General features: G+C 39.5%; 1 protein-coding gene across 7 annotated transcripts in view; it reads left to right on the forward strand.

The window, feature by feature from the left end:
- The window catches only part of AFF3 (AF4/FMR2 family member 3), a 575,972-nt gene that overhangs the window by 287,058 nt on the left and 274,380 nt on the right, over window positions 1-14,534 (forward strand). For all 7 annotated transcript variants that reach the window (XM_045077717.1, XM_045077718.1, XM_045077719.1 and 4 more), the window contains one exon: window positions 9,995-10,042. In XM_045077717.1, the coding sequence (XP_044933652.1) occupies window positions 9,995-10,042 (48 nt within the window). The remainder of the gene's footprint in view (window positions 1-9,994; window positions 10,043-14,534) is intronic.

A 14,534-nucleotide genomic window follows, 5' to 3' on the forward strand; every position in this document is an offset into this window, starting at 1 on the left:
GGCTGAAAGAGTGTTGATCATCTCTCTTACTGTAGGATACCAGGTAGAGAAGCCCTAAGTATCTTTAAGTGGCTAATTTCTTCAGCCACATCAGATTACTCTCTCCATCTTGTGAGCTTTTGTGTTCAGAATTTCTTGATTGGAAAAGAAAGCCATGCTCCCAACTATAAATGATACTCAAATGTGTTTTTTCCTCTACATTTCCCTCCATCAATTAAGGGGGGAAAAGGAGGAGATGTTAAAGGGAGGCACTTATCAGCAAGTCTTCTGCTACGTACAAAAAAACACGTGATTTGTTGTTAGATTACATAGATGGGGCACAGGATGAAATTCAGGAAGATGTTAAAAAGGAAGTGGTATGTTTCCGAAGCCTCACTGAAGTCTGCCTATCATGTGAGGGTTTAATAGCATCAGCATTGTCACTCGCCTGAGCCCATGTGGTGTTCTTCTTGCTCAGAGTAATGACTGCACAGTTGTAGATGAAAGAACACAGAGGTCTTGAAGTGTTCTTGTCAATGTCAGATTACAGGTGGAAGGCACATGTTCGCTATTACTGTTATGTGGTTTCTTTGCCCAGCTTTGACAGGACAGTGGAAGATGGCTCTGATATACATGACTCAGGCACTTTATTGAGACATGACCCCATGGAAAGCACTCAATATCAATCAGTAATCAGGATGTGGAACCACTGTCTCTGGTTCTAATGGCTTTATGCCATCAGTAGATTTTTGACAAGGTCAGTGCACTGGCAGACCACTTACCTTTCTGACAACCAAATGCACTTTTAACAACAAGCTCTGATTGAGGTCACTAATTTTCATTATATAAATGATAACATAATTGAAAGACCTTGTCCTCTAAGAATCTGATAGAAAATCAATTATTAACTCTTTAATAATATTGTCTGTTGATAGCAAGCTACTACTTGTTCTCTAATTTACAGATAGCAGTATGAAAATTAGGGAAGTCACATAACTTGCTAAGGGCTTTTGCAGTAATATATATAAGCTTAATTTTGATGAAGCAAATGTATGTTGTTGTTCTAAGAATTTGTTTTTAAGTTAACTCTGGTGATTTATTTGGGAGGGATGGGAAAGGTAAAGCAAAGACATCCCTTTGTAATGTAGATGACCAGCCATATTACATATAAAGTGCAAGAATGTTTTTTTTTTAAAAAAGATTTTATTTATTTATTTGACAGCTCACAAGTAGGCAGAGACACAGGCAGTGAGAGTGGGGGAAGCAGGCTCCCTGCTGAGCAGAGAGCCTGATGTGGGGCTCGATCCCAGGACCCTGAGATCATGACCTGAGCGGAAGGCAGAGGCTTTGACCCACTGAGCCACCCAGGCACCTCATGAGACTGTAATTTTTTTTTTTAAAGTCTCTTTTTAAAAATATATTGGCTTCTTATTTATTTATTCATTCAACAAACATCAACAGGCGCCTATGACACTGTACCAGGCACTCTGCTAGGAACTGATCAGAAACATATAAATGAGAGATACTATTTCCACTGTAAAATCTACTCATATAAGTAAATGATACTTATCAATGGTTTTCTCATTCTATTCTTTTCAGTTCAGTAAAATATTTGTTAATACAATAAAATCATATTTAAAAAGCTAATGTGAAAGGGAATGGAGAGAAACTGCTTAGTAGGTACAGAATTTCACTTTGAATTGATAGAGATATTTTGGAATTAGGCAGAGGTGATTGTCATCTATAACATTGTGCCCTAAACGTTTGTACTAAATGCCCCTGAATTATACACTTATTTAATGTGACTGATTTTCTGTTATGTGACTGCCATCTCAGGTTTTTTTTTTTAAGTTAATGCAGTTTGTGGTTTATTTCTCTTGATATTATTTATTTGGCTTTGAAATATATATATTGGAGTGGAGAAATCTAGCTTAGCCCCTTTCAGGTATTTTGTTGTTGTAGTTTTCAAAAGAATTCTGAAGATTTTTCTTACAGGTCTTGAACATTTCTAGTGAAGGCTCTTACTTATTTTTCTGGATATTGTTAAGTGGGATTTTTTTCATATTTTTAAATTCTTTATTGCTGCTACACAGGAGAGCTCTGGAGCTTTGACGTTTTAGTTTACATCCAGCATGTTTTAATCTCCCTGTTTAATAAGACTCAGTAGAATCTTGGATTTTTCTAGGTATCTGACCAAACATCTTTAAGCTGAGATGATCCTGGTTTTACATATTTTCCTTAGTGATGCCGTACTCTAAAAGTTCCCTAATATTGAATATTAAACCATTTTGCATTCCCTAAAATGAGTCCCACTAATTATTTTGATATTTTATTGAATTATATTTAATAATCTGTTGACGATTTTACATTTATCTTCATAAGGGGGTATTGATTATTCTCTTAGGTTAGGTTTTTATACTAATTTAATAAAATCACTCATAGCTTTCCATTACTGACTACTCTGGAAGACAAAATATATAGAATTAGGTTCCCTTGAAAGTTTGAAATGCTTCACTCTAAAACTATCTGACTTGAAGCCATATTTGAAGATAATTTTTAATTTAATATAATCTGTACTCTCACGGTTATGGTTACGCTCTCTTCTTTATTTCTTAAGTGCATTGTTTTGTTTTTTAGAAAGTTGCTAATTTCATCAAAATTTTTCATTTCTTAGTATTGTGTTCTTTTTAATATTAATATTAGTATCCTCTTATAATTTCTTTCATATAATTTATCCTTCCATATACTTTATGTTTATTTGGGCTTTCTTTTTACTGAACAGATTTTTAAGTGACTGTTGTTTTAGGTGGTGTGTTTTGTTTTTAAGAAATTACATTTTAGCTTTGTAAACTCTACTGATTTTTCATGTTGCAAATATTTCGTTGGTTTTCTCTTTGTGTTGTTTCCTCCTTTTTGTATCTCTTTTGATTTTAAATTTTTAATTGAGTGCCTAGCACCTAAACTTTCTTTTAAACCATAATGAAATTTGTGTGTGTGTGAATTTTTCTATAAGAATATTTTGGGGTATCCCATAATTTTCTTTTGTGGTATTTTAATTTTACTTTTCTGGGGCTATAAAGAGTTATTTATAAGTGTGTGATATTTGTTTTATTCCAAGAATTCTAGGAGATTTTTATGCCTGTACAGTGTTTAATTTATAGCTCCATCGTTTTGATAACTTATGGTTAAAGAGTCTGGGCTATAAAACAACTACTTTTTTGGAATTTTTTTGAGCCCTCTTGTAGCTCATTATATGACTGCTGCAATGACTGCCACCATGGTAACTGTCTCACGTATGCTTGAAAAGCTGGGGTTCCTGCCTACGTTCATAATGTCTAACAATTTAGGCTTCTTCATCTTATTTAATTTTTCAAATTTTCTGTCTCCTCATATGGAGGAGGGTGCAACATCCTTTTTCTATTAGGAACAATACAGGTAGATTAAACATTTCCAAATGCAACAATTGTATGTCTCTGCCTTTCTCCTAGCATACCTTATTTTGATGCTCTATTAATGCCTAGACTATTTTTTCCTCATTCTGTATTTTGCTCTCCAATTCCTCTTTTTTTTTTCTATGAACTGTCCTTTAGTTGATATTAATATTGTCACTACCTGTCATCATTTTGTTTGCATATTTGTCATACTATCTTTGTACATTTTTCTTTTCTTATTACTCTTTTTGCTTATTTTTTCTCTCATTGTATAAATACCTTGATGATAGCGTAACAGTAGAGTCAGAGAGGAAAGGATGGATGTGAGTGGCAGAGAACAAGGTGCCCTGTTTTGCTGAGCAGATTCAGGGGATAAGAGGGGACTGATGAGGGATAAAGCAGGTTTTCAGCTTGGGTGGTTGGGAGCAGAGTATAGCCTCAAAATGGGAGATACTAGGTTGGATGTAAGATAGGCTGAATTTGAGAGAGAGAACTGACCGGGTTCCTCCCTATCCGTAGGTGACACTGGCCTCAGGTAAGGCTGGGAATACAGCCAGTGGCTGGGCTGCATGTAGAATTACGGTCATCCCTGAATTCAAGCTTAGATCCTCACCCACTGCTTTGGTGGCACTGATGGCATATCTCATTTCTTTGTAACTCAGTTTTTGTTTTTTTTTAATCAAGACTAGTAAGACTTATTTAAAAATACTTCTGTGGAAGAGTTGAAGAGCATGCATGTGATAAACAATGTTTAAATGCTTGAGGGCCTTTTGAGTGCTTGCAGACAAACAAAGGCATTGTAACTGTGAAGTAGCGCTATTTTAGAATGAAAGTTCCGCCTTAAGTGTGTCTGATGAAGAGTTAAACTATTTTTGAAAATAGGACGTGTACAGCTTCATCTATGCAGTGAAATGCCATTTCCCACTGATTTGATCGAGCCTTTTCTCCTTAAGCCTTGCTTGCTTCTTCCAGTGCTCTGTGCTTGGCATGGTAATTAGGGACTTCTGCTCTCAGTGATAGGATGCTCCTGGCTATTTCTCCAGCTCGACTTTCCCACAGCTTAGCTCCTTACATTTCCCTGGCAGGGTGCGTGGTGTGTATTTTTAAGTGGTAGGATTTGGGGAAAGCAGTTCTGTGAAGAAGGAACGTGATAGACGGGGATGTAGAGCTGGAGAATCAGCTGGGGTTGCTAGCTTTTAATTGAAGTTTAGTTGGAGGTTCAATGAGGTGAGACTGTTATGACAGATTTCAAAACATAATGATAGGAAATCGGCTGGGTTCATCAAAGTCGGAGTAAATACGGAGCAACGGCTCAGCAACTCAGCATGAAACAACAGCTACAAGCCCTCAAAAAAATATAGAGTAATTAAAATTTGCATTGTGCAGTCCTCCTTCTCAGTGGGTACCTTTCCAGGGAAAGCAATAACTTTATTGTGAAAAATATAAACACAAATTTAGAGATGTAAATTACATGCATGTTTTAATCTTGTTCATAAACACTGGAAGTTTTAAAAATGTAAATATAATCAAAGCACACAACTGCTCCTAATAGCAGATTTGAGAAAGACCTCAAGAAATGAAAGGCCCTCCAGTCTCCCCCAGCCCTTACCTCCTGCCCATACCAATCCTACCTGCCTATCTTATCCCCTTTTGTGTATTTGGAAAAGAAGATGTGGGGTTCTGTCTTCCAATTTCACGGGACACAAATGCTTGTCTCTAATCTGTTAATATCACAGGAGAGATGTTGGGTTTAACCCTTTCCACTTCCTCTCCTATCTCTTCTCCCTTTTGTCTATGCATGTGATGTTGGAGGTTAGTAAGACACATGGGTGACTAAGTGTTGGATGATTTGCAGCATGGAAATTTACCCAGATACTCTGCAAATTCTTTTATTTCCATACGTCAAGCATGACAGTGACCTTAAGTTGAGCCAGTTCTAAGGGTTGACCTTAGAAAGACAGTATGACATAGCAGAAGATTCACTGACCTGGTCTTGAATAAATGAGTATAAATTCTGTCTTGACTGCCTCTTGCTGCCAGAATGATTTTCAGAAAAGTCTTTCACTTCTTTGGACCACAGTTTCTCCATCTGTTAAAGTCACTGAGTTGGCCTAAAATGAGCTCTAAGGTCCCTTCCAATTCAAACTTTCTGTAATTTTGTGTCTCATAGACACCCACTGCAATCCAAATGGGGTCCTAAAGATTCAGATTCAACACGGTACCCTTCTTAGGTCCATAGGTGGTGTGCTCAGGAGTAAGAAACTTTCCAGAAAGTGCCCAAGGACTCACCATACTGTGATGTAAGGCCAGGGTTTCCGGAGACTGTTACTAAAAGTTCTTTGTCCCGGCTCCACTTCTGACACTTTCTCAGCTTTATAAGGGTCTCTCCCAGTAGGGAATGACCTGATATCTGTCCAGACCATCAAAACTCATGGTTGGAGCAGTCATTGACATGACCCAAGGTAGTAATCTTACACACTCCATCTACAGTGAAAAGAGAAGTATTTAAATAAGCAACTATAGTCTATGTCTCTCTCAGTGGATTCCCTTTTTCAGAGTAGGATAGTGGAAATTTAAAGGATGATAGGAAGAGATATTTATCAGAGCAACCTGTCATTTATATAAATCCCTTCAAATGAAATCAAAGTATGGTATTCAAGGGAAATAAAGCTTTAAGGAATCAAACCCAGAGTTTAATTTGAAGAGTCTTTTTAGTATGTTGTGTACCTGAGTGAGTCTCCCAGGTAAACATGGAGTGAAGTTTTTCCTGCTCAACAGTTTTAAGGTGGAAAATAGAAAGTGTATGAGAACTTAGCATTTGCTCCGCCAGTATGTAATATGGTAGGAAAAATTGGGACTTGGAAGTAGAGTAAGCGAAGTGGTTGTGAGTTTGAAGACAAACTTTTAAATGAGACCACTCATCCCCACCACTGAACTCCAAAAGAGATGATTCTAAACACTTTTGAGCCCTGGCATGACCCTGGCAGAGACTTTACCATACAGCCTTTGTGATGATTGCCTTAGGCTTCCCTGGAAAGAAAGTAGGTTTGGGGCAAGTTCCAAAAAGAGCTCTCTGATCCAATTTGATTGGAGTATTAGAATACTGCAGTTTCCAGAAATGCCTAGGTGGCTCAATTGTTTAAGCATTTGACTCTCAATTTTGGCTCAGGTCATGATCTTAGGGTTGTGAGATCGAGCCTCTATCGGGCTCCAAGCTGGGCACTGAGCCTGCTTAAGATTCTCTTTCTCCTTCTCCCTCTGCCCCACTCCCCACCCCTCTTGCTGTCTTTTAAAAAAAAAAAATAGGGAATGGTGAAGTTTCTAGAGCAGTCCTGGGGTTGGGGGTGGCATTGGAGTTGGGAGGAGGGGCTTATGACATTGTGTCACCAAACTGGAACTTTTGGGGAAACAGGAGGGATGGATGTAATGAAATATTGGGTCTCCTAATCCTGTCATACTATTTAACACTGTTTTTCTTGATTTTAAGGATAGGCATGTATGTTGTGCTGAGGCACCATGAGCAAGAGTGGCTGTCTGTGCCTTAAATATTTTGTTATTAATCTTTAGTGATGGGACCAGTGTGAAGTAATTTATACAAAGATAATTTTCCTGTTTTAACTAAGACATACCAAATAATAAGGAAATATAATTCACCTAAAAATTCTCAAACAAATGGATTAAAGACCTAAATATAAAAACTAAAACTGTAAAACTCTTAAAAGAGAACATGAGCACATCTCTCAGAACCTTGGATTTAGCAGTGGCTTCTTAGATATGATACCAAGAGCAAAGGAACAAAGAAAAAGAATAGAGTGAAAAATTCATCAAAATTAAGAATTCTGTACATCCATGAACTACCAAGAAAGTGAACATACAGCCCACAAAATGCAATAAAATATGTGCAAATCATTTATCTGATAAGGGTCTAGGACTCAGAATATATAAAGAACTCTTACAACAAACAATAAAGAAGACAAAAAACTCAATAAAAAAGTGGGCAAAGGACATTTTTTCAAAGATATGCAAATGAGCAACACGCACTTGTAAAAATGCTCCACATCAATAGTAATTAGGCACAAGCATATCAAAACCACAATGAGATAACCATTTTTATACCAGTAGGATGGCTACCATCACAAATAAAACAATGCAAAACCAAAAATAACAAGAGTTTGTGAGGATACAGAGAAATTATAACCTTCATACACTGCTGATGGGAATATAAAATAGTATGGACAGGACAGAATGTAAAATAGTATGGAATGTAAAATAGTATGCCAAAAACAGTTTGGCAATTCCTCAAGAAAGCTAAGCATAGAATTGCCATATGACCCACTATTTAAACTCCTAATTATATACCCAGAAGAACTGAAAGCAGGCATTCAAACAAAAATTTGTATATGGATGTTTGTAAAAGTACTATCATAATAGCCAAAGTGGAAATATCAAAATGTCCATCAACAAATGAGTAATTTTTTAAAATGTGGTATATCCACATAGTGGAATATTATTTGTTCATAAAAAGGAATGAAATACGATACATGCTATGATATGGAGGAACTTGAAACCATTATCCTAAGTGAAACCAGCTAGCCAGACATAAAAGGCCACATATTATATGATTCTATTTACATAAAACATCCAGAATAGAAAGATCCATAGAAACAGAAAGTAGATTCGTGGGTACTAGGAGCTTGGGAGAGAGAAGAATGGAAAGTTCCTGTTCAGAGGGCATGAAAACTTCATTCAGGGTGATGAAAAACTTTTAGAACTAGATAGTGGTGGCATTGTGACTATATTTAGTACCAGTATATTATACACTTTAAAACTGTTAAAATGGCAAATTTCCTGTTATATGTATTTTACCACACACGTGAGAAGTTCCTAAACCATATAAACCTTGTAGAAACCCTGGTAATGAAATACATTTGACGAATGAGTTTAGGTTTGCTAAGGGATTAGATATATTTCAAGGGCTGCTTTGGGACTGGGGGAAAGCTTCTGGAAGTGAAAATGTGCATAACTAAGGGTCAGGAGCCCTTTGTTCTGGTCTAGGCACTGCTGTTATGTGGTACAGGGTGAGTCATGTAAACTTTTAGGTCCTCAGGGGACTTGGACAAATTTTCTCAGTCATGTGTGGGACCTTTTCAGACTTCACATAACTTTATACACCCTGGCCCCCTCCCCAGTGTGAAGGGTAGAATATTTCAGACAGAATACTCTGATAACAGGTAACAGGGTGGCATGGTGCACACAGGGGTGGGGAGGGTACAAAGGTGTCTTCTTCCGTAAAGCCTTTGCAATATTGTGAAGTCCTGAAGCTGATTACGGTAGTCCTCACATTCCCGAGACTAGAGGAAGAAGCTCATGTCTTCACATAGTGTGCACTGGGCATTTACAGCACATGCCGAGGACGTGTGAAGTATAGCTGAAAGACACAGAGCCCCTTAATTTGTGGAGTGTATGTTCTAGAGGGAGGAGATATCATTAAAGAGTTAAGTACTGTATGAGGTAAGTACTCTGAAGAAGTAAATGATGCTGAGGCTTAGGGACAGCTGCTCTGAGGAAGTCATGAGTGACCTGTGATCTGCAGGATGACTTAGAATTAACAAGAAAACATGGAAAGGGGCAGATTTGCTTCCCTGGTGGGGAGAGCACTGTGAAGACGATGGGAGAATGGGCTTGGAGAAGATGGTGAATACAGCCTCATTCTCGAATGCCATGCTGAGTTGTGGCCAACATCACTGAATTAAAAGGCCAGAGAGAAGTATCTCCCTGAGACCACCACGGGCACTTCTACCAGCAGCTGCCGCTTTCATGTCCCCACCATACCACTTCCTGTGCTCCGAGCTATGGAACCAGCAGTAACCACACAGAATCTCTGGAACTGAAAGTGCTCCCTGGTGTCGACTGCGACCCGAAGCCACCATTCCTCAGAGCCCTTAACATCTCCACAGCACAGGGCAGTGTGGGTCGCAGAACAAGTGGCTCTGGAGTGTGACACCCAGCATGCTGTGCAACTGTTGAGAGGATATTTCTCCTTTTGGTCTTTCAGTTTTCGGCTCATCAAACCAGTAAATCTGGGCTTTGAGGATGGTGAAACTACCAGACTTCTACTTAGAAAGTGGGGACAGTCTTTTGCTTAAGCCTTAGCAGCCATTGTACTCGGCCAAGCCATTGCATGTGTTTGGTGGGTGAACTGGTCCCACTTTTGCAGTGGAGACAGCATTTCCACATGTTGATGGAGCCTGGGGGTGCATGGGACAGTGCTCACACCTGCCGCCAGTTAGTTGGCTGCTGGCCTCCTAGGAGCCTGCCCCACCTAGCAGAGATGCAACTGGGGGGCCCAGAGCTGACCTGCGGGTGTGGGCGGTGCTCCTGGCTGGCATATTTGCTGGGCTGCAGAGAAGGCAGCAATCGTAGCCGCGACTCAGGCTACCCTGTTAAGGAAAAGAGCTCATCACTAAGTCCCACATCAGCCACTTCCAGTACAAACTCAAGTTTAGACACTTACGTGTACTCTTTTCTTTGTAACCATAAATCTATGCTATCGGGCTTATTTTTTTTTTTTCCTTTGCTTTCAGGAGAGTAGATCTGGAGACACAAACAGCTGTGTTGAAGAAATAATTCGGGTAAGGACTATTTTTTTTTTTTAAACAAATCTTACCAACTGGTTGGACGTAGATTCCAAATAGAACAAGGCATGTGGCTATGTTGTCAAAGGAACCTATTTTCTGTTTCTTGTTTGACGCTCATTTTTTCTGAGGGCAATCATGGAAGTTGCCTAAATGCCACTTTACAAAAACATCGCTTCTTTTTGAAATCTAGGAGCTACCCATCAACCTGATGCCTTTGTACAGGCTGAGGTGACACTGTGTTAAAGTGATCGTCTGGAAGACAGAAGAACAGAGTTGAGATGAAAAATATGGTTGTGCACACATTAGATGCCCCCATTTATCACCCTCCTGTTTAGAAGCATCCTTTAATAGTCTGTACTTTCCACTCAGGCAAGGGGTGCCTTGTTATTCTTCTCCTAAACTTAATTAGAATCAGGAGCACTCTGACAAAGAGGTAATGCTCAGTGTCTGAAAATTTATTTCCACATTGTTTTTTTGCATCTTACTGTGTTGCTAGTTACTTCCTGTAAGGCTGTCTTTTTCCTCCTCAAAATCTCTAGTAGATACCCTCCATGAACCAGTTTCACACCCAGATTTACTCAGGTTGGGCTCTTCCGCCATATTAGTGTTTTCCTGAGTACTCAAACTTATAATCAGGATGTCATCTTCAACCCATATTTTTTCTTCACTCATATTTTTTCAGGGGAGTAACCTAATAATTTACATTCTCAGAGAACTGATATTATGCTGGGCAAAACACCAAGACAAATTAGACCAGATGGGATGGCAATTCCCTACAAAGAAAACACGTTTATTTTAATATGTTTCTAACTTTTGGACATCCTACACACTTCTTGAATTGCTAGTGAATGACAGTAATATAATTATTTGGTTTAAAAATTTGCATTTATCATCAAATTGTTTTCAGAGGCAGGGTTGTTTTTTTTTTTTTCCTTCCTGGAAAGCATTATTTCATAAATAAATCTTTTAACTCTCAAGTTGACCAAAATAAGGAAATTTGTTCTGTTGCGTTCATAATAATTTTTGTTTTTCTGGCAAAGATTTATATAGAAAACAGCTGTCATAATGGGTAGCTTCATTTCTGGCATTTAATATATGTTAAAATACATGTTGTATTTTATATATGTGTTGTCTCTAACCCGGGGCTTAGTTTCAGATTAAACAACAAATAGAGTAAAGTATCAATATAATTTTCCTGTTTCTCTTTTGACATACTTTCATGTTTGGAGTCCAAATATTCAGTGTTTAAGCCTTCTTAAACACTGGTTTATTGGTTATGGTGTTTATATCAGCAAAGTGGTAATACTGGAACACAACAAATCCCTCTTTGGTTTCCCAATTTATAAGATCCTACCCATTCTTATCCTTTCTTCTCTTTTCTGAGGATATGGTAGAAATCTATCACCTGACCTTTCTTTTCCGTACTCTAAGTGGAGCCCGAAGTTTGAATAAGGGCTTGAGTAATTCACACAGCAAAATGGTATCATTGAGGTAACATAAAATTTCACCTTAAATACAAATAAATGCTGCAGTCAAGGGTTTAAAGCATTTTTTTTTTTTCCTCAAGAGAGCTGATCAAAGCCTTATGCCCCCTGCTACCACATCTACTTCCTGATACTGGCCCTAATATTCCACGGTGCTGTCGCTGCCATGGCCCACGTTGAATCAGGCATAGAACAAAAAGAAAAGCCTGGACCAAGCAGATAATTGATTTGGAAACACATGCAAGGTTTAGGGAAATGGAGATGATTTCCTCAGAAGGCAGCTGAGCCCTCTCCAAGTTCTCATCTTCCCAGAGCCCATGAGTAGTGGTCAAATGGGAAATGGTATAGGCTTAGTGGAAACAGAGGTGTTGGTGGGCCAGGTGGGCCTTTTCTCTGCCCTCACCTGTCAGCTGGACAGGTAGTAATAGTTGGTACTGAGGGAGCTCCTAGAGGATCACATCAGTGTTCCCAGTTTTGCCCAGAATGTTTCCTTGGTTGTCCCCTGCCTCTCACTCACCAGTCATTTTCCAAGATTGTCTTTTTCTCTTGTACTAAGCATTTCCTCTCCTCCAAACACAAGCATGGGGCTCCTTCTCTGTGGTATTTATTGTGCATCTGCCACATTGGTCTTCCTCCCACACGGTGCCCCTAATGTCTGGAACTGAGAATTCTTGATTTTGTAGAATGAATAAATGAGTGAGTGAGTGAATGAAGGAATCCTCTAAGGAAGAGTGAGTGATAGCTCACAAAGAGATTCCATTTGCTCTAAATCATGGACATGACTTATTGGTCTTTTTAGCACTGGGTTCCCATGGATAGTCTTTGTGGAGCCCAGTTTTCCTTATCACTTTCTCTCCCTTTGTGATCAGTTTATGTAAACCTGATATAGTCACAGTCACCAAGGTACTTGTTACTTAGAGCTATAACACTTAAGTGGTGGCTCTTATTGTGGAGAAGGAGCAGGTCATGAAGTTGCCTTAAAATAATGAAAATTGAGAAACTCACTTAACAGGTGTTAGCATGCCCTTTCCATATGGGAGGTACTGGGAAAATAATGGTGGGCCCAACAGACATGACCCTCTTGAAACCGGCCCTGTGCTAGAAGGAATAGCTACTAAGTTTTATTTTTTAGTCATTTATTTAGACATTTATTTATAAATGTCTAGTGTTAATTGCGATAAGTACTCAGGGTTCTTGAGAGCCCACCATAGGGCACATGACCTCAGTTCACGTCAAGAGCAACGTCCCTGAGGAAGCAACATTTCGACTAATGGTTGGAGGATGAAAAGGAAACCGACCTAAGGAGAAGAATATTGAGGCTCCAGGCAGAGAAACAGGAAGGGTTTGGCTAGTTAGGGACCCAGCAAGGACAGTGAGCCCAGAGTGGCTAGAGAGTAAGTGGCAAAAGCCAGGCAGGACAAGCCAGGGATGGCTGTGCCTTCTCAGCCCTGTCCAAGATAAGCTTAGGGGGACAGTGAAGGACTATGAGCCAGAATGATGTGATCAGATTGGCCGTTTAGATACTCTACTCTGGCTGCTAAGCAGAATGGATTGAGGGGAGGAGGGGAAGAAGAGAAGAGTGAGAGGCTGTTGCAGCTGGCCCAGAGGATAGATAGATGCTCGGTGGGGCACTCAAAGGCCTGGGAATATTAAGGGTGATGCTATTTTGTGGGGGTGGGATGAAATCCTGCATTAATTTTTTGACATGTTGAATTTGAAATACCTTTGAGACAGTCCAGGAAACATGGAGAATGTAGATGAGCATACATTGGTTTGAGGTTCTGAACAGAGGTCTAAGCAGCAGGCCAGCATTTTTTACTAATTATCACATTGGTAATATGATCATAGACATGGGTAAATTTGCCTGGAGAGAGACAAGAGACTGAGAAGCAATGAGAACCAAAATTCTAACACTTAAGGGCCAGGGAGAGTAAGATCCAATGGCCAGTGAAAGGGAGAGGACACAACTGGGGAAGTTGAGGGATAATGGCCATCAAAGGTTCTAGAAGTCAGAGAAAGAGGGTTTCAAGCTCAACAGTGCACAGGACTTCTGAAGGGGAAAGAGATACAAAGATTGAAAACCATCCATAGACTGGACAACAAAAAACTCATTAGTGACTTTACTGAGTGCGATTTCTGTGCAGTAGAGGGAACAGCACCTGGACAAGACAGAATAGAAAGTGAGTCAAGAGACCTTTTGTGAGGAGAAGCCATAGTTTCCATTCAGGGCCTCTCCATTTGCAGTCCTGTAGGTAAGAGCAAGTGCCAAATGATGGTGAGCTAACATTTATGGAGTGCTCATTACAGATGAGGGACTATTCTCCGTTTCCTGCATGTATAAGCTCCTTTAACCATCACAGATCCCCCATGAGGCAGGAACTGTTAACATCCCCATTTTACAGACGAAGAAATCGAAACACAGGTTGCCCAAGGTCACACAACTAGAAAGTGGTAGAGCTGGGATTTTTTTTTTTTTTAAGATTTTATTTATTTATTTGACAGACAGAGATCACAAGCAGGTAGAAAGGCGGACAGAGAGAGAGAGAGGAGGAAGCAGGCTCCCTGCTGAGCAGAGAGCCCGATGCGGGACTCGATCCCAGGACCCTGAGATCATGACCTGAGCCGAAGGCAGAGGCTTAACCCTCTGAGCCACCCAGGTGCCCTAGAGCTGGGATTTTAACAAGCACCGTCGGGCCCAAGCACCCTCTCTATCTTCTCTACTAAGCTATCTTATTAAATGAAGAAATCCCCCTGGTGCAATAATGAAACCACTCAGGCATTTTGCCGTGAAAGGGAGGTTTCCCATTTCCATGTGTTTATGGTTTGGAAGTGCCAAATCATGCATTTGTGCACTTGAACTCACAGAGGTTTTATGGCTAATGTTATCAGCCTCATCTTTAAGCTTCTTTTTCCTCTACCCTCTCTTATTTTTGCTGAGGTGACTGTTTTCAAGTCATTTGAATATTACATTATATTCTAAAGTGTAATTATTTTTTACTTTT

The sequence above is a fragment of the Mustela putorius genome, unplaced genomic scaffold (assembly GCF_011764305.1).
Source record: "Mustela putorius furo isolate JIRA1106 unplaced genomic scaffold, ASM1176430v1.1 tig00000224_pilon_pilon_pilon, whole genome shotgun sequence".
In the NCBI taxonomy this organism is placed as follows: Eukaryota; Metazoa; Chordata; class Mammalia; order Carnivora; family Mustelidae; genus Mustela; species Mustela putorius.